Raw genomic sequence first — 27250 nt, 5'->3', positions numbered from 1 at the left:
TCAATCACCTCACCCCCCACCTCAATCACCTCACCCTCTACCTAAGGGACCAGGCTTTCAGAAGCTTCTGGAGGCCTGTGGGAGGCCTGCTTGGCTCTGTCATGATGGTCTAAATACCTTGTAATAGGCCACTATATTCATGATGGATGGATCACCATTTGGGGGGCATAATTGTATTTCAACTTTGTCTGCTGATGCAGTATGTGTGTTGTGTTCCCACCTTCCATAGCATTAGACACTGTAGGACTCCTAGGTGCTTCCTTTCTTAGGCCTGTTGGTTCTTGCCCGAGGGGCTCAGAAATGTGACAGACAAGAGTTGGCCCGGTGGTCACCATATTGTTTCAGAAAGTGTACAGTAGTGTTGTCACGATACCAGATAACGGATGCAGTGACCTATTACATAGCGAAAGATATGGTTCCAATCTTTACAGTAGAAAAGCCAGGCTTTAAAAAGCTGCAGTTGACCACAAATATCAGCTGCCAAGCCGCAAGTATTTCATGGAAGAAGCCCTGCTGTCACGGTTGTCGTAAGAACGGGACCAAGGCGCAGCGTGTGTAGAGTTCCACATCTTTAATCCAAAGTGAAACTTCAAGCTAAAATAAATAAATAAAATAAACGAACAACTAAACGTGACTACGTGGTGCACAGACACAAAACAATATCCCACAAATACAGGTGGGAAAAATAGCGACTTAAATATGATCCCCAATTAGAGACAATGATTACCAGCTGCCTCTAAATGACTTATTCAAACAGCTGGTCAAACATTCCTAAACAATAGAATAGATGTGGGGGTTGTTAATTTGTTTTGCACAAATAGGCCTTGTTTTATTTTAACTTCAGTTAAGAATTATGTCTTGGCCTTTTATAATTTGTTTAGAGAAAAACAAGAAATGGAGATATATATCGTGAATCATCTGAACCTCATAAAGAAATTGAGATATTACTTTTAGGCCATATTTCCCAGCCCGAAAGGTTGCTAGATTGAATCCACGAGCTGACAAAGTTAAAATCTGTCGTTCTGCCCCTGAACAAGGCAGTTAACCCAGTGTTCCTAGGCTGTCATTGTAAATAAGAATGTGTTCTTAACTGACTTGCCTAGTTAAATAAATGTTCAATTAAAAAAATAATTCAGCTTGTTTTAGCTGATTTCATGAGGCTACAGATGACAAACAATACCTCCGATTTAAGACTTATTTTATTGGCAACTACTAGGAGAACATATTATTTTATTGTATAACATTTGCATAGAAGAAGCGATCTCTTCTTTTATAAAAGTGTATGCTGTCTCTTTCAGAAAGTAATACATCATTCACATGGCTGTGGAATCTGACTTTGTGGCCATGGAATCTAGTGGAAACCAGACGGGAGGCGAGGGAGACGAAGAAGTGAATTACTTTTTGTTGGCGAGGGAGACAAAGTCAATTAATAACGTTTTTGGTGACAATCAGCTTTGAAATCAGCATATTTTGCATTATGATTTGCATATTATCACAAACAAAGTACTTGAGTAGTGAATTCAGCTGTAAGCTAGGAAGGAAAGCTAGCCTACAATTAAAGCTGAATGCAACCGGCATTGTCTTGCATTGTAAAAGTGTTCTAGCCTGTATGGACATTGTTTTGCGAACAGTAATGAACAGTTTCAACATTTCTACATATGGTGTTGCGTTATTCAAGTGTGTTAATTTCTGTGCAGCATGAGTAACAATGCAGCCCAGACAGCTCTAACAATGAATGAGGAAGTGGGGTAGGTACTCCACTGCGCTGATAGACAGACTTGATCCCCTCAATGGCGAGAAACACATTTGACAGAAGTTCTGAACGTAACAAAAATTCTAGTATCAAATGTATTTATTTTTTTTAATTAAAAAAGTACAATAGTTTCGGTATACCTTGGAACTCTACTGTACAGTGACACCCTGGGAAATGCCTTATGGGTTTCTACATGCTTTTACAATAGGAGTTTTTTTAATCATTCCTGGGTCTGCCTGGCAAACTGGTTCTCAACTATGTGAATCTGTGATCCCAGATAAGAATAATATTGTTCTATGGAAAGCAGTTAAAGCACAGACATGGTATTCACAGGTGTATAGTTTATGTAGTTCCCCTTTAGGGTTTTCTGTAACGCTGTTATCTTGGTGTCTTTGTGCCAAGCCAGGGGAGCCAGTCTAGACTTTGAAAATGAGAGTAACTGATGTCAGCTAAGCACATTTACATGGCAAGCCAGTGTCTCATGTTGTAAATATGTCTGGAAGGTGTGTGTGCTTGTGTGTTATTCCTTGCCGTGTGTGTGCTATACTGTTTGTCAGGTATGGGTCCATTGAAAGGGAGTATCTCTCTCTCCAACTGAGTCCATTCCTTCCTAACCTCTCCTTTGTTTCCTGTCTTTGTGTCCAACCCAGAAAGCAGATCAAGGGCTGAGGTGTCAGGGAAGCAGAGATACTGAAAGGGCTCCTAGCCACCTGGTCTGAACCCCAGCCTTTAGTTTTCACTCATACTTTGTTCTCCTTTTACAAAAGCAGAGGCTGTGGCAGTGCCTTGTCTGGGCCCCTTCAGCTTGGGCTGGGGGGGTGAAGATGTACTTTGTCAGGGAATAATTTTTTGAGGACGTTTGAGTGGGCAGAAACAGGCGGATGGACGGACAGACAGATCAACCAAAGGTCTTGCTCTTTTAATCTGTCAATACAATTTTAATCAATCCACACGTGCATTGTCTTATGTCTGACACCGTTTCCATAGCCGTCTGCACTGAGATGTTGCCTGAGCCTCTCCTAGCCAGATGTTGGGCTGAGAGGGAAGGAGGGGTGAAAGGGTGCAGACAGGAGGGTAGGGAGGGGCAAGGGGGGTAGCAGACGAACTGTTGACAGGTGTAGAGGGGTTTCCTGGTCTGGAAAAAGGCGTCTCTCTCTCAGGTCTAATCTCACTAATGAGAGAAACTCTGGCACTGACCTGCTGTGTAGCTGTCTCTCTCTCTCTCTCTCTCTCTCTCTCATTCTCACCCTCACTCTCATTCTCACCCTCACTCTCATTCTCACCCTCACTCTGTCTATCTCTCTTTCCCCCTCTCTAATTTTCTATCTCTGCCCCTGTGGCCTTAATAATCCCTCTATCCACGGTGCATTGAGTGCTTTGGGGTCTATAGCTGTACTGTGTCGTGCTCTACTATCTTATACTGTGCTGTGCTGTGTGGCCCAGGTTGGCTTAGGTGAGGTGTTTGGGGGGGGGGGGGGGCAAGAGAGAGGGAGAATGCTTATTTCTTTGTATAGCGTTTGTATTGTAGTGCTGGTTTCCCAGAGTGAGAGAGTGCACAGTGTGTGGTATGGCATTGAACTGTGCTTAGCTCTACTGTGCTGCTGTGTTCTGTGCTAGCCTGGCCTGGGTTGGCTTGTGTCTTCCCCTGTGCCTGCTAGTTGGCTGTGTTAGCTTTGGCAAGTGACTGTGTCACTGGAGGACAGCTGTGGCGGTAAGGGAACCGTGACTCAGACTGGCATTCCAGAGGAAGATTCCTGATATCCCACAACCACATGCATTGTTCCCAAGGCCAAGGGCTTACGCTTCCTGAGGAGGAAGCCTGCCAATGGGGTGAAGGCCCTTAACTCTCTCACCCACAACTCCCTGGCTGTCTCCCCCTCAGAGTTCCACCTCTCTCACCCTCTTCCGGTCTCAACCCGGTATTCAGCCTAAAGATGTTGGATAGATGCTTTAACTCTGTATCTCTCTATGTTGTTATCGTTTTGTTGTGGTTTTATTTTGGTGTGTTCCTATAGCTAACTCTGCATGTATTTCACAGCTGGAACTAACATTCTTCCCATCACTCTCACTGTTACCCCCCCACACGCACATGCATACTGTAAAACTTAAATTAAACAGCAAGTCTCAAATAACCACCTGCCCCTTTTAATAGCTGGGCAACGGCACACATTAAAGCAAATCAATTCCTGTTTCAAATAAACGCTGGGTTAATTGTTTAGGAGGTTTAATGTTTTATTTGTAACATTCAATAATTCAGTACTGACTGGAAAAATTATTGCAATCCGCTTATTTTTTGGGCCTGTAATGAACTGCTAGCCATTGGCTCCTAACAGCTGAGAACTGCTAGCTAACTGGTATGCACAAAAACAGTTAACAACTTCGAGAGTACAGAGCCCTAGAAATCGGCAGAAGTAAGCACTGTCAAAGAGGAGAATAATTATTCTCAATTCATTTTTATGTATATTTTTTAAATATAGGCATACTAAGATAAAACAAACGTGACACTGTGTAAATGATAACACATTAGTGCAGGAAATGAAGAAATTGATTAAATTGCTGAAAGTGAATGCTGGAATTAAACATGAACTATGAAAATGAGCAAAAGTTATGTGCACTAAGGAAATAAGTTAGATGCCTGGCTCAAATAGAAGCCTGTCTCTAAGTGCCTACTGTGTTCAGTAATTTAAGCAAATAAACGCCTGGGCTATTAATTGAAGTTTTACAGTACCTTAGAAAGTGTTGTAAACTATTTCCCCTATATACTTATTAGCTACCGTTCCCTAAAGGAGTGTTGTTTTAAACTATGAAATATATTTAAGATAACAGTTTGTTTTTACTCTTAGATTCTACAGTCATCCAGGGCTTGAGTTTGGTTTCCTGAAGTAAATTTCTGACTTAGAATATGTGGACAACTACAAATGCCTAGGTGTCTGGTTAGACTGTAAACTCTACTTCCAGACTCACATTAAGCATATCCAAAATTAAATCTAGAATCGGCTTCCTATTTCACAACAAAGCATCCTTCACTCATGCTGCCAAACATTCCCTCGGAAAACTGACTATCCTACCGATCCTTGACTTCGGCGATGTCATTTACAAAATTGCCTCCAACACTCTACTCAGCAAATTGGATGCAGTCTACCACAGTGCCATCCGTTTTGTCACCAAAGCCCCATTAAACCACCCACCACTGCGACCTGTATGCTCTCGTTGGCTGACCCTCGCTTCATATTCGTCGCCAAACCCACTGGCTCCAGGTCATCTATAAGTCTTTGCTAGGTAAAGCTCTGCCTTATCTCAGCTCACTGGTCACCATAGCAACACCCACCCGTAGCACGCGCTCCAGCAGGTATATCTCACTGGTCATCCCCAAAGCGAACTCCTCCTTTAGCCGCCTTTCCTTCCAGTTCTCTGCTGCCAATGACTGGAACGAATTGCAAAAATCACTAAAGCTGGAGACTTATATCTCCCTCACTAACTTTAAGCATCAGCTGTCAGAGCAGCTAACCGATCATTGCACCTGTACATAGCCCATCTGTAAATAACCCACCCAACTACCTCATCTCCATATAGTTACTTATTTTTTTGCTCCTTTGCACCCCAGTATCTCTACTTGCACATTCATCTTCTGCACATCTATCACTCCAGTGTTTAATTGCTAATTGTAATTATTTCGCCACTAAGGCCTATTTATTGCCGTATCTCCCTAATCCTACTACATTTACACACACTCTATATAGACTATTGTGTTATTGACTGTATGTTTGTTTATCCCATGTGTAACTCTGTGTTGTTGTTTTTGTTGCACTGCTTTGCTCTATCTTGGTCAGGTCGCAGTTGTAAATGAGAACTTGTTCTCAACTGGCCTACCTCAACTGGCCTACCTGGTTAAAAAAGGTGAAATAAATAAATAAAAATGAGTATCTCCTCAGGAGCTGAATTCTCCTCAGTTTAGTCCCTTGAGCTCAGAAAAGTCAAGGTGGCTTATAGGCTGACCACACCGCTCGCGTTGCATGCGCTGCATGCGTTGCAAAATAAATGTAGAAATCCATGTTATTCAATTATTGCACCCACACTGCTCGCGTGCGCCAACGAGCGTCTGCGTTGCCAAGGGCTAAAATAGAAGTCATTCCTATTTCTGATGCAGATCGCGCTGCAAGTCCTGCCTCTCCCATCTCCTCATTGGTTTATAGAAGCAGGTACCCACGTGCCATCTCCTCATTGGTTATACCCACGTGGGTGATTGAAAGATGAAATGTTTTGCCGGTCGTCATGGTAATACTATGAAAGTGTAGATGCCAATCACCAAGTTCAATGATGGAAATCCTGGAAGGAGGAGAGATGACTAAAAACGATTTGGTTGACCGTTTTATGTGTGGATTAATTGTCGAAGTAGAGGACCTTGTGCATTTCAGGTAAAATAACAACTCAATGTTTATATCCCAGAACAAATTAGCTAGCAACAGCAAGCTAGCTAAATAGGACAAATTAGCTAGCAAGTGCAAGCTAACTAGCTAAATTGCCATAAATGTTTAATGCTTTTCGACCTGTCCCCAAATTAATGTAATTGATTCAGAGTTTGTTTTGATATTTTAACCTGCGTGTCGTGATCACGTTTGGTGTAGGTGGACAAAATATATTTATGCACGATGGCGCACACGCGCAGCCAGTTTGGGTTCCGCGTTAGGGTAAAAAACAATGCTGCAGTTGATGCTGCAGAAGCCCCACATCTTTAGCTGGCATTTGGCAAAGCACTGGAGTCTTGCGGTCCCATTTAAATCAAATCAAACTTTATTTGCCACATGCGCCGAATACAACAAGTGTAGACTTTACTGTGAAATGCTTACTTACAAGCCCTTAACCAACAGTGCAGTTCAAGAAGAAGAAAATATTTACCAAGTAGGCTAAAATAAAAAGTAACAATAAGAATAACGAGGCTATATACACGGGGCACCGGTACCGAGTCAGTGTGCAGGGGTACAGGCTAGTTGAGGTAATCTGTACATGTAGGTGGGGGCGCAGTGACTATACATAGGTAACAAACAAACAGCGAGTAGCAGCAGTGTACAAGAGGGGGGTTCAATGTAAATTGTCCGGTGGCGATTTTTCGGACTTGTTCAGCAGTCTAATGGCTTGGGGGTAGAAGCTGTTGAGGAGCCTTTTGGTCCTAGACTTGGTGCTCCGGTACCGCTTGCCGTGCGGTAGCAGAGAAAACAGTCTATAACTTGGGTGACTGGAGTCTCTGACAATTTTATGGGCTTTCCTCTGACACCGCCTATTATGTATGTCCTGGATGGCAGAAAGCTTGGCCCCAGTGATGTACTGGGCTGTTTGCAATACCCTCTGTGGCGCCTTACGGTCAAATGCCGAGCAGTTGCCATACCAGGTTATAATGCTTTCGCTTGAATAGAGATATAGCGAGACTTAGAAAAAGACAGGGAAAGGAAAAAATAACAAACATGTATCCATACACTCCTCCACCACCGACCCCACTCACTCCTTCTGGCATATAGAGTCACTGAGTCTTGCAGCTAGCTAACCTTTTTATTCATATGCTAGCATACCTGTAAACTTCCAGTCATTGCGCTAATGCTACAGTAGTTAGAATTAGCTCGCTAAACTACCTCTAAAAATGGTATCCACTAGTTCTGGGTAAGTAGAACAACTTAATTGCCAGAATTTCACAATATCCCTTTAAATGGAGTGAGAGAGAGAAGAGATAAAGAGAGAGAGAGGTTGTTAAGAGATGAACTGAACATAACAGTTTGCCAGTGGAAGGGAGGACAGTAGCATGCGACCCAAATGTTTGTGACTACTATGATTTCCCATTGTAGTCAATTTTATTGCAGGAATTCCATTAATTCATTTCAGTAATTATTTTACCGATTTAGTAGCCTTGCAAAAGTATTCATCCCCCTTGGTGTTTTTCCTATATTGTTGCATTACAACCTGTAATTTACATTGATTTTTATTTGGATTTCATGTAATGGACATACACAAAATAGTCCAAATTGGTGAAGTGAAATGAAAAAACTAACTTGTTAAAAAAAATAAAAAAAAGTGGTGCGTGCATATGTATTCACCCCGTTTGCTATGAAGCCCTTAATAAGATCTGGTGCAACCAATTACCTTCAGAAGTCACATAATTAGTTAAATAAAGTCCACCTGTGTGCAATCTAAGTGTCACATGATCTGTCACATGATCTCAGTATATTTACACCTGTTCTGAAAGGCCCCAGATTCTGAAAACACCACTAAGCAAGGACACCACCAAGCAAGCAGCAACTTGAAGACCAAGGAGCTCTCCAAACAGGTCAGGGACAAACTTGTGGAGAAGTACAGATCAGGGTTGGGTTATAAAAAAATGTCTGAAACTTTGAACATCCCACGGAGCACCATTAAATCCATTATTAAAAAATGGAAAGAATATGGCACCACAACAAACCTGCCAAGAAAGGGCCACCCACCAAAACTCACGGACCAGGCAAGGAAGGCATTAATCAGAGAGGCAACAAAGAGACCAAAGATAACCCTGAAGGAGCTGCAGAGCTCCACAGCGGCGATTGGAGTATCTGTCCATAGGACCACTTTAAGCCGTGCACTCCACAGAGCTGGGCTTTACGGAAGAGTGGCCAGAAAAAAGCCATTGCTTAAAGAAAACAATAAGCAAACACGTTTGGTGTTCGCCAAAAGGCATGTGGGAGACTCCCCAAACATATGGAAGAAGGTGTTCTGGTCAGATGAGACTAAAATTGAGCTTTTTGGCCATCAAGGAAAACGTTATGTCTGGCGCAAACCCAACACCTCTCATCACCCCGAGGACACAATCCCCACAGTGAAGCATGGTGGTGGCAGCATCATGCTGTGGGATTGTTTTTCATTGGCAGCGACTTGGAAACTGGTCAGAATTGAAGGAATGATGGATGGCGCTAAATACAGGGAAATTCTTGAGGGAAACCTGTTTCAGTCTTCCAGAGATTTGAGACTGGGACGGAGGTTCATCTTCCAGCAGGAAATTACCCTAAGCATACTGTTAAAGCAACACTTGAGTGGTTTAAGGGGAAACATTTCAATTCCTTGAAATGGCCTAGTCAAAGCCCAGACCTCAATCCAATTGAGAATCTGTGGTATGACTTAAAGATTGCTATACACCAGCGGAACCCATCCAACTTGAAGGAGCTGGAGCAGTTTTGCTTTGAAGAATGGGCAAAAAACCCAGTTGCTAGATGTGCCAAGCTTATAAAGACATACCCCAAGAGACTTGCAGCTCTAATTACTGCAAAATATGGCTCCAGAAAGTGTTGGCTTTAGGGGGGTGAATAGTTATGTGTGCTCAAGTTTTCATTTTTTTCTTCTTATTTCTTGTTTGTTTCACAATAAAACATATTTTGCATCTTCAAAGTGGTAGGCATGTTGTGTAAATCAAATGATACACACTTCCAAAAAATCCATTTTAATTCCAGGTTGTAAGGCAATAAAATAGTAAAAATGCCAAGGGGGTGAATATTTTCGCAAGCCACTGTATGTGAACCTTCATTATCCTCCATCATGAGGACATTTTAGAAAAATTGATTTCTTAATTTCCCCAAAATGTAGACTCTGAGCTTTGTTTTACATCCAATTTGATATGCTCCTATCAATTTCACATGTTAGTCCTCATGGGTCTTTTTACGTAGAAATTAGAGGTCGACCGACCGATTATGATTTTTCACCGCCGATACCGATACCAATTATTGGAGGACCAAAAAAAGCCGATACCGATTAATTGGCTGATTTATTATATATATATATATATATATGTAATAATGACAATTACAACAATACTGAATGAACACTTATTTTAAATGAATACATCAATAAAATCTATTTAGTCTCAAATAAATAATGAAACATGTTCAATTTGGTTTAAATAATGCAAAAACAAAGTGTTGGAGAAGAAAGTAAAAGTGCAATATTTGCCATGTAAAAAAGCTAAAGTTTAAGTTCCTTGCTCAGAACATGAGAACATATGAAAGCTGGTGGTTCCTTTTAACTTGAGTCTTCAATATTCCCAGGTAAGAAGATTTAGGTTGTAGTTACTATAGGAATTATAGGACTTTTTCTCTCTATACCATTTGTATTTCATATACTTTTGACTATTGGATGTTCTTATAGGCAATATAGTATTGCCAGCCTATTCTCGGGAGTTGATAGGCTTGAAGTCATAAACAGCGCAATGCTTGAAGCACAGCAAAGAGCTGCTGGCAAATGCAGGAAAGTGCTGTTTGAATGAATGCTTACGAGCCTGCTGCTGCCAACCACCGCTCTATCAAATATCAAATCATAGACTTAATTATAATATAACACACAGAAATACGAGCATTAGGTCATTAATATGGTAAAATCCGGAAACTATCATTTCGAAAACAAAACGTTTATTCTTTCAGTGAAATACGGAACTGTTCCGTATTTTATCTAACGGGTGGCATCCCTAAGTCTAAATATTGCTGTTACATTGTACAACCTTCAACGTTATGTCATAATTGTGTGCAATTCCGGCAAATTAATGACCTCCATGTTTGACGGTGGAGATGGTGTTCTTGGGGTCATAGGCAGCATTCCTCCTCCTCCAAACACAGCGAGTTGAGTTGATGTCAAAGAGCTCCATTTTGGTCTCATCTGACAACAACACTTTCCCCCACTGTAGTTCCAAATAATGCTTGTACGCGATTGAGAAAAACTGTAATGTTGTCTTAGTGGCAGAATTAGCAAAGAGGAGGCTGGGTCATGTGATTTATAGACACACAATGCTATTGAAGAAACGGTGAGAGAGACTGCCTAATTTTTCATCACTCCTTTACTGGCTGTCTCTATATAAAATTGTGTATTTCAAGGGGAAGAGATGAGTGGTGAAGTGGGACACAGGGAATGAATCATTCAAGCTGAGTCATTCAAGTCAAGCAGGCCAGACACGTTTGATTCTTGCCACGAGACTGAAGCCATTTCTGAATCCGCATCATTTCTTACTTACTGTACATACATCATTCATGCACAGTGAAAGCACATATAGCACACTTAGACAGGAAATTACTGTCCTTAGCTTGACTTGCTAATATGCAAGTTTTCTGATGAATGCTCTGAGCTTTTTTGATGAAAAATGTTGTTGTGTGATGTTATGTTAAGTGAATAGGCTCTATTGGTCAGGTGGGTTGGTTTGTGATGGAAGCGGAATGGTCTATAGGTAGTTGGCTGCTGTTGTGTGTTTGGAGTGGTTTGTTTGGACTGTTTTGCTGTTTTTTTTACTGAGTTGATAGCACATCTTCTATTGTCCCCAGGCTGAGGTGAACGGGGACATTCCTGCAGCCGAGGGACCATCAGAGAACGACAGTGGCGCAGAGATGACCAATGAGAACAGCCCGCTTACCGCTGCTGAGCCGCCCTCCCCCTTCAGCCCCAAGCAGAACGGAGACGCTGCCTCACCTGCAGGTCAGGAACACATACAACACTGATAGTAGCAAATATGCATGGCAGCAAGACTGGAAAGGGACATTTAGAATATTTTAAGCTCTCTAGTTGGTTTACAGTAGTGCTAAGCAATGAACAGAAATGTAGGTTATTTTTCTGTTTTTAAATGACTACAGTAATTGACCTGACATCAGATACATACTCATACTTAGATACACACACACACACACACACACACACACACACACACACACACACACACACACACACACACACACACACATACACGCACACATATACACACTCATATACATACACACACACACACACTGCCCAACTTTCTACTCCCCCAGACTCTGCACAGAGTGCTGCAGTTTCTCTATAGAGATAAATCAGATTAAGCCCGAACTGTGCAATGTAGTAGGGAGTTGTAGTTTCCGACAGGCCAATATTCTACATAGTTTAGCGTAGAAAATGGGTTAATTAACCCATTACAGTCTAAACCCTGTCTAAACTGGGGGAGGGGGGGAGTTCTACTAAGCTATATGGAATTGTTTTAAGAAAGTCATACCAAGGATCATTTTATTTTATTTAGAATTTTAAGACCCCTTGAAGTATAAAAAAATATATACAGTACCAGTCAAAAGTTTCGACACATCTACTCATTCAAGGGTTTTTCTTTATTTTTACTAGTAAAGATATCAAACTATGAAATAACACATATGGAATCATGTAGTAACCAAAAAAGGGTTAAACAAATACAAATATATTTTATATTTGAGATTCTTCAAAGTAGCCACCCTTTGCCTTGATGACAGCTTTGCACACTCTTGGCATTCTCTCAACCAGCTTCACCTGGAATGCTTTTCCAACAGTCTTGAAGGAGTTCCCACATATGCTGAGCACTTGTTGGCTGCTTTTCCTTCACTCTGCGGTCAAACTCATCCCAACCATCTCAATTGGGTTGAGGTCAGGTGATTGTGGAGGCCAGGTCATCTGATGCAGCACTCCATCACATTCCTTCTTGGTCAAATAGCCATTACACAGCCTGGAGGTGTGTTGTGTCATTGTCCTGTTGAAAAACAAATGATAGTCCCACGAAGTGCAAACCAGATGGTATGGTGTATCGCTGCAGAATGCTGTGGTAGCCATGCTGGTTAAGTGTGCCTTGAATTCTAAATAAATCACTGACAGTGTCACCAGCAAAGATCTGCACACCATCACACCTCCTCCTCCATGCTTCACAGTGGGAACCACACATGCGGAGATAATCCATTCACCTACTCTGCGTCTCACAAAGACATGGCGGTTGGAACCAAAAATCTAAAATTTGGACTCATCTGACCAAAGGACAAATTTCCACCGGTCTAATATCCATTGCTCGTGTTCTTGGCCCAATCAAGTCTCTTCTCTCTGGTGTCCTTTAGTAGTAGTTTCTTTGCAGTAATTCGACCATGAAGGCCTGATTCACGCAGTCTCCTCTGAACAGTTGATGTTGAGATGTGTCTGTTACTTGAACTCTGTGAAGCATTTATTTGGGCTGCAATTTCTGAGGCTGGTAACTCTAATGAACTTATCCTCTGCAGCAGAGGTAACTCTGGGTCTTCCTTTCCTGTGGCGGTCCTCATGAGAGCCAGTTTCATCATAGTGTTTGATGGTTTTTGCGACTGCACTTGAAGAAACTTTAAGATTTCTTGACATTTTCTGCATTGACTGACCTTCATGTCTTAAAGTAATGATGGACTGTGGTTTCTCTTTGCTTATTTGAGCTGTTCTTGCCATAATATGTACTTGGTCTTTTACCAAATAGGTCTATCTTCTGTATACCACCCCTACCTTGTCACCACACAACTGATTTTTTAAACATTTTTTTTAATTTCACCTTTATTTAATCAGGTAAGCTAGTTGAGAACAAGTTCTCATTTACAACTGTGACCTGGCCAAGATAAAGCAAAGCAGTGCGACACAAACAACAACACAGAGTTACACATGGAATAAACAAGCGTACAGTCAATAATAGAAAAAAAGAAAGTCTATATGTGTGCAAATGGTTGGCTGAAACGCATTAACCTTTTCACATGTGAGTTCCAAATATCTCTAACAGTCGCCCCAGCATGAGTTGTTTTATGCACGTGATGTCAGAATTCACTCACTGTTCCAAAATGTGATTATTACGCAACAGGACTGTCACAGATGTCATATGAAAGAGACCAAGGCGCAGCGTGGAACTATAGTGGAACTATTTCTATGTGAAACTATGCAAGACAGACAATAAACTATAAACAAAAACAACAAACCGTGACGAAGAGGTGCTACATGCATAAACTCAAAATAATCTCCCACAAACACTAGTGGGAAAAACAACAACTTAAATATGATCCCCAATTAGAGACAACGATGACCAGCTGCCTCTAATTAGGAATCATACGAAAACCCCAATCTAGAAAAAAGAACCTAGAACACAACATAGAAAATTTAAACTAGACAAAAACCCCAACATAGAAAAAGAAACTAGAACCAAACATAGAAATAAATAAACTAGACAAAACCCCCCAGTCACGCCCTGACCTACTCTTCCATAGAAAAATATGAGCTCTCTATGGTCAGCGCGTGACATTACCCCCCCCCAAAGGTGCGGACTCCGGCCGCAAAACCTGAAACCAAAAGGGAGGGTTGGGGGGGTGTCTAGTGTTGGTGGCGGCTTTGGTGCAGGATGAAGAACCTTCTCATTCCGCGGATCCTCTGGTGCGGGACGAAGAACCCTCTCATCCTGCGAACCCGCCAGCATCGGTGGAGACTCTGGACTGCGGACCGTCGCTAGAGGTTCCGAACTGCGGGCCGTCGCTAGAGGTTCCGAACTGCGGGCCGTCGCTAGAGGTTCCGGGCTGCGGGCCGTCTCAGGAGGCTGCGGGCCGTCTCAGGAGGCTCTGGGCTGCGGGCCGTCTCAGGAGGCTCCGGGCTGCGGGCCGTCTCACCGGGATATGAATACGCACTGGAGATACAGATTCACCACATAACACGGTGCCTGACTGGTCACATGCTCCCCACGGTAAGCATGGGGAGTTGGCTCAGGTCTCAACCCTGACTCCGCCAATCTCCCCGTGTGCCCCCCCTTAAAAAAATGTTTTGGAGCTGCCTCTCGGGCTTCCGTCATTGCTGTGCTAGTTCCTCGTATCGTCGCCGTTCTTCTATCGCTGTCTCCGCCTGCTTCCATGGCAGGGTCTTGTCCCCTGCCATTACCTCCTCCCAGGTCCAGGATGTCCTCCACTCTCTTCTCTCCCGGGCCCAGGATGCCTGCTCCTGGGCACGCTGCTTGGTCCTTTGGTGGTGGGAGATTATGTCATGGATGTCGTATGAAAGAGACCAAGGCGAAGCGTGCGTATCGTTCCACATCTTTATTTCTATGTGAAACTATGCAAGACAGACAATAAACTATAAACAAAAACAACAAACATAGAAAAAAGAAACTAGAACCAAACATAGAAATAAATAAACAAGACAAAACCCCCCAGTCACGTCCTGACCTACTCTACCATAGAAAAATACAAGCTCTCTATGGTCAGGACGTGACAAGGACAGTTAACACGCGCTTCCTGCTAATTATCTATAGACTATGTTTCAACTTGTCAATTTCAAATTCTTTTCTAACAAGTTGTATTTTCTAACAACAATTTGAATTGAGGTGTGTTCCGCCTCCTCATTAATTCACACAAAAGTAGTCCATTTCAGCATTGCATGCAATTTATGTTTGAGGCTTTACTGAGCCGGATAAACTTCTCTCTTCCAGGAGAACCCACCGCACTTCACTCATGTTTGCGCAGATCAAGAATGAGTATATTTGCGCAGTCTTGCAAGAATTTGAATGTTTTCTTGCTGGCGCTCGCTTTGCCTTCCTTATTGTTTTCCTTACACATAATAACTTTGGACATGTGTGCGTTCCTATCAAAGTAAGTTCCTTATTTTCTGTATATCGTGTTGTCGTTTCTACTGTAGGCGCATACAGGATGTGCAGTTGAAGTCGGAAGTTTACATACACTTAGGTTGGAGTCATTAAAACTCGTTTTTCAACCCCTCCAGAAATGTCTTTTTAAGAAACTATAGTTTTGGCAAGTCGGTTAGGACATCTACTTTTCATGACATAAGTCATTTTTCCAACAATTGTTTACACACAGATTATTTCACTTATAGTTCACTGTATCACAATTCCAGTGGGTCATAAGTTTACATACACTAAGTTGACTGTGCCTTTAAACAGCTTGGAAAATTCCAGAAAATGATGTCATGGCTTTAGAAGCTTCTGATAGGCTAATTGACATACTTTGAGTCAATTGGAGGTGTACCTGTGGATGTATTTCAAGGCAAGTATAAACATTATGGGACCACGCAGAGATGAACGTACTTTGGTGTAAAAAGTGCAAATCAATCCCAGAACAACAGCAAAGGACCTTGTGAAGATGCTGGAGTAAACAGGTACAAAAGTATCTATATCCACAGTAAAACGGGTCCTATATTGACATAACCTGAAAGGGCGCTCAGCAAGGAAGAAGCCACTGCTCCAAAACCGCCATATAAAAGCCAGACTACGGTTTGCAACTGGACAAAGATCGTACTTTTTTGAGAAATGTCCTCTGGTCTGATGAAACAAAAATAGAACTGTTTGGCCATGATAACCATTGTTATGTTTGGAGGAAAAAGGGGGAGCTTGCAAGCCGAAGAACACCATTCCAACCGTGAAGCATGGGGGTGGCAGCATCATGTTGTGGGGGTGCTTTGCTTCAGGAGGGACTGGTGCGCTTCACAAAATAAATGGCATCATGAGGAGGGGAAATTATGTGGATATATTTATGCAACATATCAAGCCATCAGTCAGGAAGTTAAAGCTTGGTCACAAATATCTCTTCCAAATGGACAATGACCACAAGCATACTTCCAAAGTTGTGGCAAAATGGCTTAAGGACAACAAAGTCAAGGTATTGGAGTGGACATCACAAAGCCCTGACCTCAATCTTATAGAAAATGTGTGGGCAGAACTGAAAAAGCGTGTGCGAGCAAGGAGGCCTACAAACCTGCCTCAGTTACACCAGCTTTGTCCGGAGAAATGGGCCAAAATTCACCCAACTTTTGGGGGAAGCTTGTGGAAGGCTACCCAAAACGTTTGACCCAAGTTAAACAATTTAAAGGCAGTGCTACCAAATACTAATTGAGTGTATGTAAACTTCTGACCCACTGGGAATGTGATGAAAGAAATAAAAGCTGAAATAAATCATTTCACATTCTTAAAATAAATTGGTGATTCTAACTGACCTAAGACAGGACATTTTTACGAGGATTAAATGTCAGGAATTGTGAAAAACTGAGTTTAAATATTTTCGGCTAAGGTGTATGTAAACTTCCGACTTCAATTGTAAGCACTTTGTGACCTCTGCTGATGTAAAAAGGGCTTTATAAATACATTTGATTCATTTGACCAAATTCTCACCTTTCACTTGACTACCGCATTAAGTAGCAGCTTCCTCTCAACTCTCAAGCCGAAACTTCTCACACACTCTCTGAACCTTATGTTTTCATAAGTCACTGTAGAATAACTATCTTCAAAGTAATGTCTCGGGACGTCGGGTTTGAAATAAAAGCTTATTTTAGTAATAATACTTGTTCACGTTACATTTAACAACTTTAGATTCTACAAAACAATAAAAGTTGGTTGCTAGCGAAAGGTCAGGATAATCACTTGTCATAACATAACTGTCGCAAACTCTCTCTCCTGTCGCAAGGCATTCTGGAACTTGCAGTCAAAAGCGTAATTCATTACTAACCAATACAACAAAATATGTATGTAGTTCTCAAATAACTGTAAAGAAAATATCTTTAGATACAGCTCAATGAATTAACTTAAACATGTAACTTTAATGTGTTACAGAGTTAAACAGTCACCATTCTTACTCAGTCCCCCATGTCTCTCCCCATCTCTCTCTCTCTCTTGCTCTCTCTCCTACCCTCTCTCTCTCCAGACTCAGATGCTAACCAGTTGTCTGGGAGCAGGAAGAGAACCAGGAAGAGGTCCTCTGAGGAGGAGGAGTGCAGCTGGGACTCCTCCTATAGTGAGGTGAGTATTCAAACTACGTAAGAGACAAAAGAATGCGGGATCAAGAGGGGATACATAGAGAGCAGTTGCTTCTCAAGGTACACTATTTGTACAGAAGTTTGTGGACACCATGAGGTTGGTGGCACCTTAATTGGGGAGGATGGGCTCATGGTAATGACTGGAGCGGAATCAGTGGATTGGTATAAAATACATCTAACACATGGTTTCCAGGTGTTTGATGCCATTCCATTCGCTCCATTATTATGAGCCGTCCTACCCTCAGCAAACTCCTGTGGTGGACACCCCTTGAAATTAGTAGATTTGGCTATTTCAACCGGTGTATAACAGGTGTATAAAATCGAGCACACAATCGCCATAGGCAAACATTGGCAGTAGAAGGGCCTTACTGAAGAGCTCAGTGACTTTTAACCTCTTACATCTAGACGTTCCGCTAGCGGAACACCTGCTCCAATATCCAATGATAGGCGTGGCGCGAATTACAAATTCCTCAAAAATACAAAAACAGACTATTTTACAGCATTTTAAAGACAAGACTCTCCTTTATCTAACCACACTGTCCGATTTCAAAAAGGCTTTACAGCGAAAGCAAAACATTAGATTATGTCAGCAGAGTACCCAGCCAGAAATAATCAGACACCCATTTTTCAAGCTAGCATATAATGTCACAAAAAACAAAACCACAGCTAAATGCAGCACTAACCTTTGATGATATTCATCAGATGACACACCTAGGACATTATGTTATACAATACATGCATGTTTTGTTCAATCAAGTTCATATTTATATCAAAAACCAGCTTTTTACATTAGCATGTGACGTTCAGAACTAGCATACCCCCCGCAAACCTCCGGTGAATTTACTAAATTACTCACGATAAACGTTCACAAAAAACATAACAATTATTTTAAGAATTATAGATACAGAACTCCTTTGTGCAATCGAGGTGTCCGATTTTAAAATAGCTTTTCGGTGAAAGCACATTTTGCAATATTCTGAGTAGATAGCCCAGCCATCACGGCTAGCTATTTAGACACCCACCAAGTTTAGCCCTGACCAAACTCCGATTTACTATTAGAAAAGTTTGATTACCTTTGGTGTTCTTCGTCAGAATGCACTCCCAGGACTGCTACTTCAATAACAAATGTTGGTTTGGTTCAAAATAATCCATTGTTATATCCAAATAGCGGCGTTTTGTTCGATGCGTTCAAGACACTATCCGAAGTGTAAATAAGGGTCACGAGCATGGCGCATTTCGTGACAAAAGATTTCTAAATATTCCATTACCGTACTTCGAAGCATGTCAACCGCTGTTTAAAATAAATTTTTATGCCATTTTTCTCGTAAAAAGCGATAATATTCCGACCGGGAATCTGCGTTTAGGTAAAAAGACGAAAGAAAATAAAGCATGGGGTCGACTCGGGCACGAGCCTGAGTCTCACAGTACTGTGACCAGCCACTATCCAAACGCGCTACTTTTTTTCAGCCAGAGCCTGCAAAGCCACGATTCAGCTTTTTGCTGCCTTCTGAGAGCCCATGGGAGCCGTAGGAAGTGTCACGTAACAGCAGAGATCCCCTGTATTGGATAGAGATAATCAAGAAGGGCAAGAAATTGTCAGACAGGGCACTTCCTGCATGGAATCTTCTCAGGTTTTGGCCTGCCAAATGAGTTCTGTTATACTCACAGACACCATTCAAACAGTTTTAGAAACTTTGGAGTGTTTTCTATCCAAAGCTAATAATTATATGCATATTCTAGTTTCTGGGCAGGAGTAATAATCAGATTAAATCGGGTACGTTTTTTATCCGGCCGTGAAAATACTGCCCCCTAGCCATAACAGGTTAACGTGGCACCTTTCCAACAAGTCAGTTCGTGAAATTTCTGCCCTTCTAGAGCTGCCCTGGTAATTGCTGTTATTGTGATGTGGAAATGTCTAGGAGCAACAACGGCTCAGCCGCGAAGTGGTAGGCCACAAAAGCTGACAGAACGGGACCCCCGAGTGCTGAAGTGCGTAGCTTGTAAAAAATAATCTCTCCTCGGTTGCAACACTTACTACTGAGTTCCAAACTGCCTCTGGAAACAACGTCAGTACAAGAGCTGTTCGGCAGGAGCTTCATGAAATGGGTTTCCATGGCCGAGCAGTCGCGCACAAGACTAAGATCACCATGCGCAATGCCAAGTGTCGGCTGGAGTGGTGTAAAGCTTGCCGCCATTGGACTCTGGAGCAGTGGAAACACTGGAGTGATGAATCACTCTTCACCATCTGGCAGTCCGACAGACGAATCTGGGTTTGCCGGATGCCAGGAGAACACTACCTGCACAAATGCATAGTGCTCAAAGTGATGATCCTAACAGTAGAACCAGTTAGCCCTGCTGTTAGTCTGTGTTGAACCCCATCTCATCAACAAAACCTGAACGGTGATGATGATGTCTCGTAGCCAGACACTGTGCGCTGTAGAATTAGGAATTAGAATACTGGAATGGACATGAACCTTCTTATGATGGTCCAAAGGTCAGCCAGATTGGACAGTGAGTTGGTCAACCATGGTTTAGCAGTGCTGTGTCTTTTCTACAGCAGAAGGCCAAGGTAGCAGGAGTGGGGGGCTCGGAGTCTGGCTCGGGTCTGAGACAGAGACCCTCTCCCAGGACCATCTTCCAGGCCGGTCTGCTGGCCCCTCACAGCAAACCACGCAGCCGCGAGCAGAGAAGGGGAGGACGCCAGAACAAGCTGGAGCACCACAGCAGTCCTCTGGTGAGAACACACACTACATGTGGACACACGCCATTCAGAGTAGACTGAATATGCAACAACGTAATGAACAGACACTATACACCCCAGGGCTCCCATCTAGTCTGTCAAAATATTCAGCTCTGTTGTTTTATGTTCTCACAAAGAAAAACAAATCCACCTCATATTTAATTGTACATATTTTTTCATTCAAATTTGACACCCCCACAGAAATGAATTACTCTGTTCTAACAGTACCTTAGACATTATTTGATATTAAAAAAGATATTCTGTCAATCCCGTCCGTGATTACATGACTAGGTAGTCATACTATACTTCTCAGATAGAGTTCAGTGTGTCAAATCGGCGGGCCTGTTGTCCGGACCTCTGGCAGTTTCTATGGGGGTACTACAGGGTTCAATCCTCGGGCCGGTTCTGACTTAGAACATGTGGACAACTACAAATACCTAGGTTTCTGGCTTGACTGTAAACTCTCCTTCCAGACGCATCTCCAATCCAAATTAAATCTAGAATCAGCTTCCTATTTCACAACAAAGCATCCTTCACTCACGCTGCCAAACATACCCTCGTAAAACTGACTATCCTACTGATCCTTGACTTCGGCGATGTCATTTACAAAATAGCCTCCAACACTCTACTCAGCAAACTGGATGCAGTCTATCACAGTGCCATCCGTTTTGGCACCAAAGCCCCATATATCACCCACCACTGCGGCCTGTATGCTCTCATCGGCTGGCCAGGTCATCTATAAGTCTTTGCTAGGTAAAGCTCCGCCTTATCTCAGCTCACTGGTCACCATAACAACACCCACCCGTAGCACGCGCTCCAGCAGGTATATCTCACTGGTTATCCCCAAAGCCAACACCCACTTTGGCTGCCTTTCCTTCCAGTTCTCTGCTGCCAATGACTGGAACGAATTGCAAAAATGGCTGAAGTTGGAGACTTATATCTCCCTCACTCCCTCACGTAAGCATCAGCTATCTTAGCAGTTTACCGATCGTTGCAGCTGTACATAGCCCATCTGTAAATAGCCCACCCAACTACCTCATCCCCATATTGTTTTTATTTACTTTTTTGCTCTTTTTGCACCCCAGTATCTCTACTTGCACATCATCATCTGCACATCTATCACTCCATTGTTAATTTGCTAAATTGTAATTACTTCGCTACTATGGCCTATTTATTGCCTTACCTCCTTACTCCATTTGCACACACTGTATATAGATTTTTCTATTGTTGTATTGAGTGTACTTTTGTTTATCCTATTTGTAACTCTGTGTTGTTTTTTGTTGCACTGCTTTGCTTTATCTTGACCAGGTCGCAGTTGTAAATTAGAACTTGTTCTCAACTGGCCTACCTGGTTAAATAAAGGTGAAATAGAAAAAAATCACTCTGAACCATGGCAACATCCTTACGATTAGCACAACTAACAGAGTAGGACAGGACAAGACATGACATGTGGCTGGAGGAATGTAGCTCTGTGTGTCTTCTGTCAGTTCTCTGAGAAATTATGAGACAGCACCTGTAGAAACACACACCATCCAACAAGAATGGCTTGTCACTCTGAAACAGTCACACACACACACACACACACACACACACACACACACACACACACACACACACACACACACACACACACACACACACACACACACACTTGTCACGCTCAAACAGCAGATATGAGAGGGTAGGTACAGAGGAGAAACCAAACCGTTGGAGACACACACACACACACACACACACAAACAGCAACCATAACAGCTGCCTTTGTGTGAAACGCTGCGGCCTGGATGGAGTGACAGTCAGTGTACAATTGGATCCTCATGGTTTATTTTCTGAAGTCTCTTGTTTGCAGCGTGAGCCAGTTAAAACATGCTTGTCTGCAGTCCATCATGTGAAGAGATTTCAAGTGCCTTCTTAAGTGCTTGTTCAACAGCTCTATCGCTCTCTTTCCCTGTCTCTTTCGCTCTCCCTCTTGCGCTCTCTCTCTCTTTCACTCTCTCTTTCGCTTTCTGTCCCTCTTTCTGTCTCTCCCCCTCTGTCTCTCACTCTCTCTCACTCTCTCCACCTCTCTCTTCCTCTCTCTCTGTCTCTCTCTCCCCTCTCTCTCATACCCTGTGTGTCTCTCTGTCAGTCTACAGTACCTGCAAAAAGGTTGCTTTATTTCAGTTACCAGTGAGATTGCTAATTACATCAAAAAGAGAAAAGGATACTGAGTAGGTTCCAAGGTGATGATCTGGATTAAAGAACACTGCGTAGGTTCCTAGCTGTTGGTCTGGATTAAAGAACACTGAGTAGGTTCCTAGCTGTTGGTCTGGATTAAAGGACACTGAGTAGGTTCCTATGTGTTGGTCTGGATTAAAGAACACTGAGTAGGTTCCAAGGTGTTGGTCTGGATTAAAGAACACTGAGTAGGTTCCTAGCTGTTGGTCTGGATTAAAGAACACTGAGTAGGTTCTAAGGTGTTGGTCTGGATTAAAGAACACTGAGTAGGTTCCTAGCTGTTGGTCTGGATTAAAGAACACTGAGTAGGTTCTAAGGTGTTGGTCTGGATTAAAGAACACTGAGTAGGTTCCAAGGTGATGATCTGGATTAAAGAACACTGAGTAGGTTCCTAGCTGTTGGTCTGGATTAAAGAACACTGAGTAGGTTCTAAGGTGTTGGTCTGGATTAAAGAACACTGAGTAGGTTCTAAGGTGTTGGTCTGGATTAAAGAACACTGAGTAGGTTCCTAGCTGTTGGTCTGGATTAAAGAACACTGAGTAGGTTCTAAGGTGTTGGTCTGGATTAAAGAACACTGAGTAGGTTCCAAGGTGATTGTCTGGATTAAAGAACACTGAGTAGGTTCCAAGGTGTTGGTCTGGATTAAAGAACACTGAGTAGGTTCCTAATTGTTGGTCTGGATTAAAGAACACTGAGTAGGTTCCTAATTGTTGGTCTGGATTAAAGAACACTGAATAGGTTCCTAATTGTTGGTCTGGAGTAAAGGACACTGAGTAGGTTCCAAGGTGATTGTCTGGATTAAAGGACACTGAGTAGGTTCCAAGGTGATTGTCTGGATTAAAGAACACTGAGTAGGTTCCAAGGTGTTGGTCTGGATTAAAGAACACTGAGTAGGTTCCTAGGTGATTGTCTGGATTAAAGAACACTGAGTAGGTTCCAAGGTGTTGGTCTGGATTAAAGGACACTGAGTAGGTTCCACGGTGATGGTCTGGATTAAAGAGCACTGAGTAGGTTCCTATGTGTTGGTCTGGATTAAAGAACACTGAGTAGGTTCTAAGGTGTTGGTCTGGATTAAAGAACACTGAGTAGGTTCCTAGGTGTTGGTCTGGATTAAAGAACACTGAGTAGGTTCTAAGGTGTTGGTCTGGATTAAAGAACACTGAGTAGGTTCCAAGGTGTTGGTCTGGATTAAAGAACACTGAGTAGGTTCCTAATTGTTGGTCTGGATTAAAGAACACTGAGTAGGTTCCTAATTGTTGGTCTGGATTAAAGAACACTGAGTAGGTTCCAAGGTGTTGGTCTGGATTAAAGAGCACTGAGTAGGTTCCTATGTGTTGGTCTGGATTAAAGAACACTGAGTAGGTTCTAAGGTGTTGGTCTGGATTAAAGAACACTGAGTAGGTTCCTAGGTGTTGGTCTGGATTAAAGAACACTGAGTAGGTTCTAAGGTGTTGGTCTGGATTAAAGAACACTGAGTAGGTTCTAAGGTGTTGGTCTGGATTAAAGAACACTGAGTAGGTTCCTAATTGTTGGTCTGGATTAAAGAACACTGAGTAGGTTCCTAATTGTTGTTCTGGATTAAAGAACACTGAGTAGGTTCCAAGGTGATTGTCTGGATTAAAGGACACTGAGTAGGTTCCTAGGTGATTGTCTGGATTAAAGGACACTGAGTAGGTTCCTAGGTGATGGTCTGGATTAAAGGACACTGAGTAGGTTCCTAGGTGATTGTCTGGATTAAAGGACACTGAGTAGGTTCCTAGGTGTTGGTCTGGATTAAAGAACACTGAGTAGGTTCCTAGGTGATGGTCTGGATTAAAGAACACTGAGTAGGTTCCTAGGTGATTGTCTGGATTAAAGGACACTGAGTAGGTTCCTAGGTGATGGTCTGGATTATCTGGGTAGATGTGTGAGTCCATTTGGGTCAAGAGCACTATGCTAAAACACACACTGATGGAGCTAAGAACTAGGATTGGGTGGAGCGGAGAACATCAGGTGGATAGGGACCAAATTAAACAAAAAAACACATACAGATTTAGCAGTTGTTCGTACTTGGTAACATTGTGTAATTACACATAGGTTTTAAGACACTTCAAAACACATAACCTTCTCATAAAGCTAGTTGAAAATTCCGGAAACATTCAATAAATTCCCTGGTTTTCCCGAAATCACGGTTGGAGGATTCTCAGAATTGGAGGGAATAAGCAGGATTCCTCCAACCGGGATTTAGGGAAAACCAGGGAATTTATTGAAAGTTCCTGGAACTTTGCAACCCTAATCCCAACTAATGTTTAATGCTTTGTGTCCCTCTCACCTTCTCTCCTTCCCATCTCTCCCCCTCCCACCTTTCTCTCTCTCTCCACAGAGCCTGGCCTGCAGTGTTGGCCCTGGGCCCCTGGTGTCCGTGGTCCCTGAGAGCCCCTCCCTGGAGCTCCTGGAGCAGGACTCTAAGGATTCGGCCCAGAGCACCTCCACCTCTTCCACCTCCCTGACCTCCCACACCACAGAGCCTGCCTGCCAGCCAGAGTACAAGGTACCGGAAGGGGATAGAGGAGAGAGAGAGAGGGAGAGAGAGGGAGGGAGGAGAGAGACAGGGAGAGGGGAGGGGAAGAAGTGAGGAAGGGGGAGAGAGAAGGGAGAGGACAAAGGGGGGAATATAGGGCCAATAGAAGAGGGAGTTAAGTTTTAACAGAAAACAAGAGAGGAGAAAGTGGATAATATCATAGAAGTCTCCCATCCCTTCTTCTTTTTGTCCACCTGCAGAGACAATGTGTGTTTGGAGCATGGCTGACTGTGTGTGTTTGTACATCTCTGCCTCCATTGTCTTTGATGTCTGTAACCTCACAGGTCTACAAAGCTGTGTGGTGTGCGGTTAGTCAGTGGCAGATGAAGTAAATGAAGTATAACAGTCTCATAGTAAGACTGAGTCTTTGTAATGTGTGTTTGGAGGCCAACCTGTATCCACAACAAGACTAATGGAACCCACAGTCCCCTAGCACTGGTATATCCATTATGATGATGTGCACCTGGCGGATTGTCTATGCGCTGACATGTCCTAGAGTCAAAGACCCACCTGTTTCAAATTCCAAATCTAGTTCGACACACACACACACACACCTCTTTACCCCTCCAACTGTCCCCCGTCCTCTCCCCTCGCAGGACAACAAGGGTTTTGGCATTGGAGAGCTGGTGTGGGGGAAGATCAAGGGGTTCTCCTGGTGGCCAGGCATCGTGGTCACCTGGCGCGCCACGGGCAAACGACAAGCCACTCATGGCATGAGGTGGCTGCAGTGGTTCGGTGATGGCAAGTTCTCTGAGGTGAGAATTGAGGAGGAGGGTTCTCACCCTGTGTACTCACAACAATCACAACACTCCATCATTGTTTTGGCAGAGAGAAACATTTTGGATGTTATCATGTCTGTCATAAAGTCTGCTATATTTCAGGGTCAGCATTGACAAAAGCCCTGTTTATACCCGGGGCTAACATTCATCCTTTTGTCCTTATCTTGTCCACATTCTGATTGTGCCCACATTTTTAGACAGGTGTAGACAATTGTGATCTGGTTGTGATCAGATCTTCCTGACCACCTCTGGAGGTAGTCAGACAAGCATTGTGTCTGGAAATCAATCAAGTGTAGACAGATCTGGATGGTCAAAACATTTAATTAAATCAGCATTATACTGATCTCTAAAATCATTGACAGGCAGTACCAATGACTTACAGCATCAATAATTGTCTCTTAAAATAAATAAAAACATTCATATTATCTGAATGCAAAGAAGTTGCATACAGGGAGGGACTTGGAAATCTGGTCAAAATGTGGACATAGTGGATAGATGAACGATAAACCTTGATTAGATAGTGATTGAATCATATTGATAAGATCATGAACCCCACATATTAGTGCAAGGTGTAAACGAGGCTCATACGACACGAAGTAGGAGTGCTGGTCGATGATCAGTCCTCTTGTAGAGCATAAAGAATAACATGACATGGACAGGGGGCACCTTATCCAAGTTAAGCACTCCTACTCTGAGACGCTTTGTGAATACGGACCTTGTTTTATAGTAAAGCAATGAATGAGCATTTAACCTTCCATATCTCCACCTGCTAATATCTTGTCCTTGGCTTCCACTCATCATCCTCACCAGGTTTCAGCTGACAAGCTGGACTCCATCACTGCTTTCCCCAAGTTCTTCAACCAGGCCTCCTACGCCAAGCTGGCATCCTACCGCAGGGCCATCTTCCAGGCACTGGAGGTGAGGAGGGGGAGGAGGAGGGGGGAAAGAAGAATGTAGAGATTATTTTGGGTGTGTGTATGTGTGGTGTGTGGGGGGAGGGTTTGGTTACTCTACAGTGCATTCGGAAAGTATTCAGGCCCCTTCACTTTTTCCACATTTTGTTACGTTACAGCCTTATTCTAAAATGGATTAAGTAATTTTTTCCCCTCATCAATCTATACACAATACCCCATAATGACAAAGCAAAAACAGGTTTTTAGACATTTTTAGAAATGCATTAAAAATAAAAAACTGAAATATCTTTGGATGCCAGAAGATGCTAAATGTGTTTATGTTAATTAATGGTCAATTACCGTGAGAGCGACAGTTATTTGCTTGCCAATCACCAGCTGACTATGACCGCCACAGCCCTATGCCCAATCAATTGAATTTACCACAGAGTGAGCAAGCGTGTGCAAAGCTGTCATCAAGGCAAAGTGTGGCTACTTTGAAGAATCTCAAATATAAAATATATTTAGATTTGTTTAACACTTTTTTGGTTACTACATGATTCCATATGTGTTATTTCATAGTTTTGATGTCGTCACTATTATTCTACAATGTAGAAAATAGTAAAAATAAAGAAAAACCCTTGAATGAGTAGGTGTGTCCAAACTTTTGACTGGTACTGTATATACATTTTTATGTCAAGACAGGGTGCGGGAATTTCCCTGCATTTCCTTGAACTCAATACTAGG

At 42.7% G+C, this 27250-nt stretch overlaps 1 protein-coding gene across 4 annotated transcripts in view; it reads left to right on the top strand.

Annotated features, from left to right (window-relative positions):
- The window catches only part of LOC106566802 (DNA (cytosine-5)-methyltransferase 3B-like), a 73153-nt gene that overhangs the window by 11084 nt on the left and 34819 nt on the right, over positions 1 to 27250 (top strand). For 3 of the 4 annotated variants that reach the window (XM_014135214.2, XM_014135215.2, XM_045693101.1), the window contains exons 3-8: positions 11068 to 11218; positions 17206 to 17300; positions 19875 to 20051; positions 24637 to 24804; positions 25431 to 25589; positions 26424 to 26531. In XM_014135214.2, coding sequence (XP_013990689.1) covers positions 11068 to 11218; positions 17206 to 17300; positions 19875 to 20051; positions 24637 to 24804; positions 25431 to 25589; positions 26424 to 26531 — 858 coding nt within the window. The remainder of the gene's footprint in view (positions 1 to 11067; positions 11219 to 17205; positions 17301 to 19874; positions 20052 to 24636; positions 24805 to 25430; positions 25590 to 26423; positions 26532 to 27250) is intronic. The other variant, XM_014135216.2, reaches the window with a different exon arrangement.

The sequence above is a fragment of the Salmo salar genome, chromosome ssa13, assembly GCF_905237065.1.
Source record: "Salmo salar chromosome ssa13, Ssal_v3.1, whole genome shotgun sequence".
Taxonomy (NCBI): Eukaryota; Metazoa; Chordata; class Actinopteri; order Salmoniformes; family Salmonidae; genus Salmo; species Salmo salar.
This window is presented reverse-complemented; position numbering and strand designations above follow the sequence as displayed.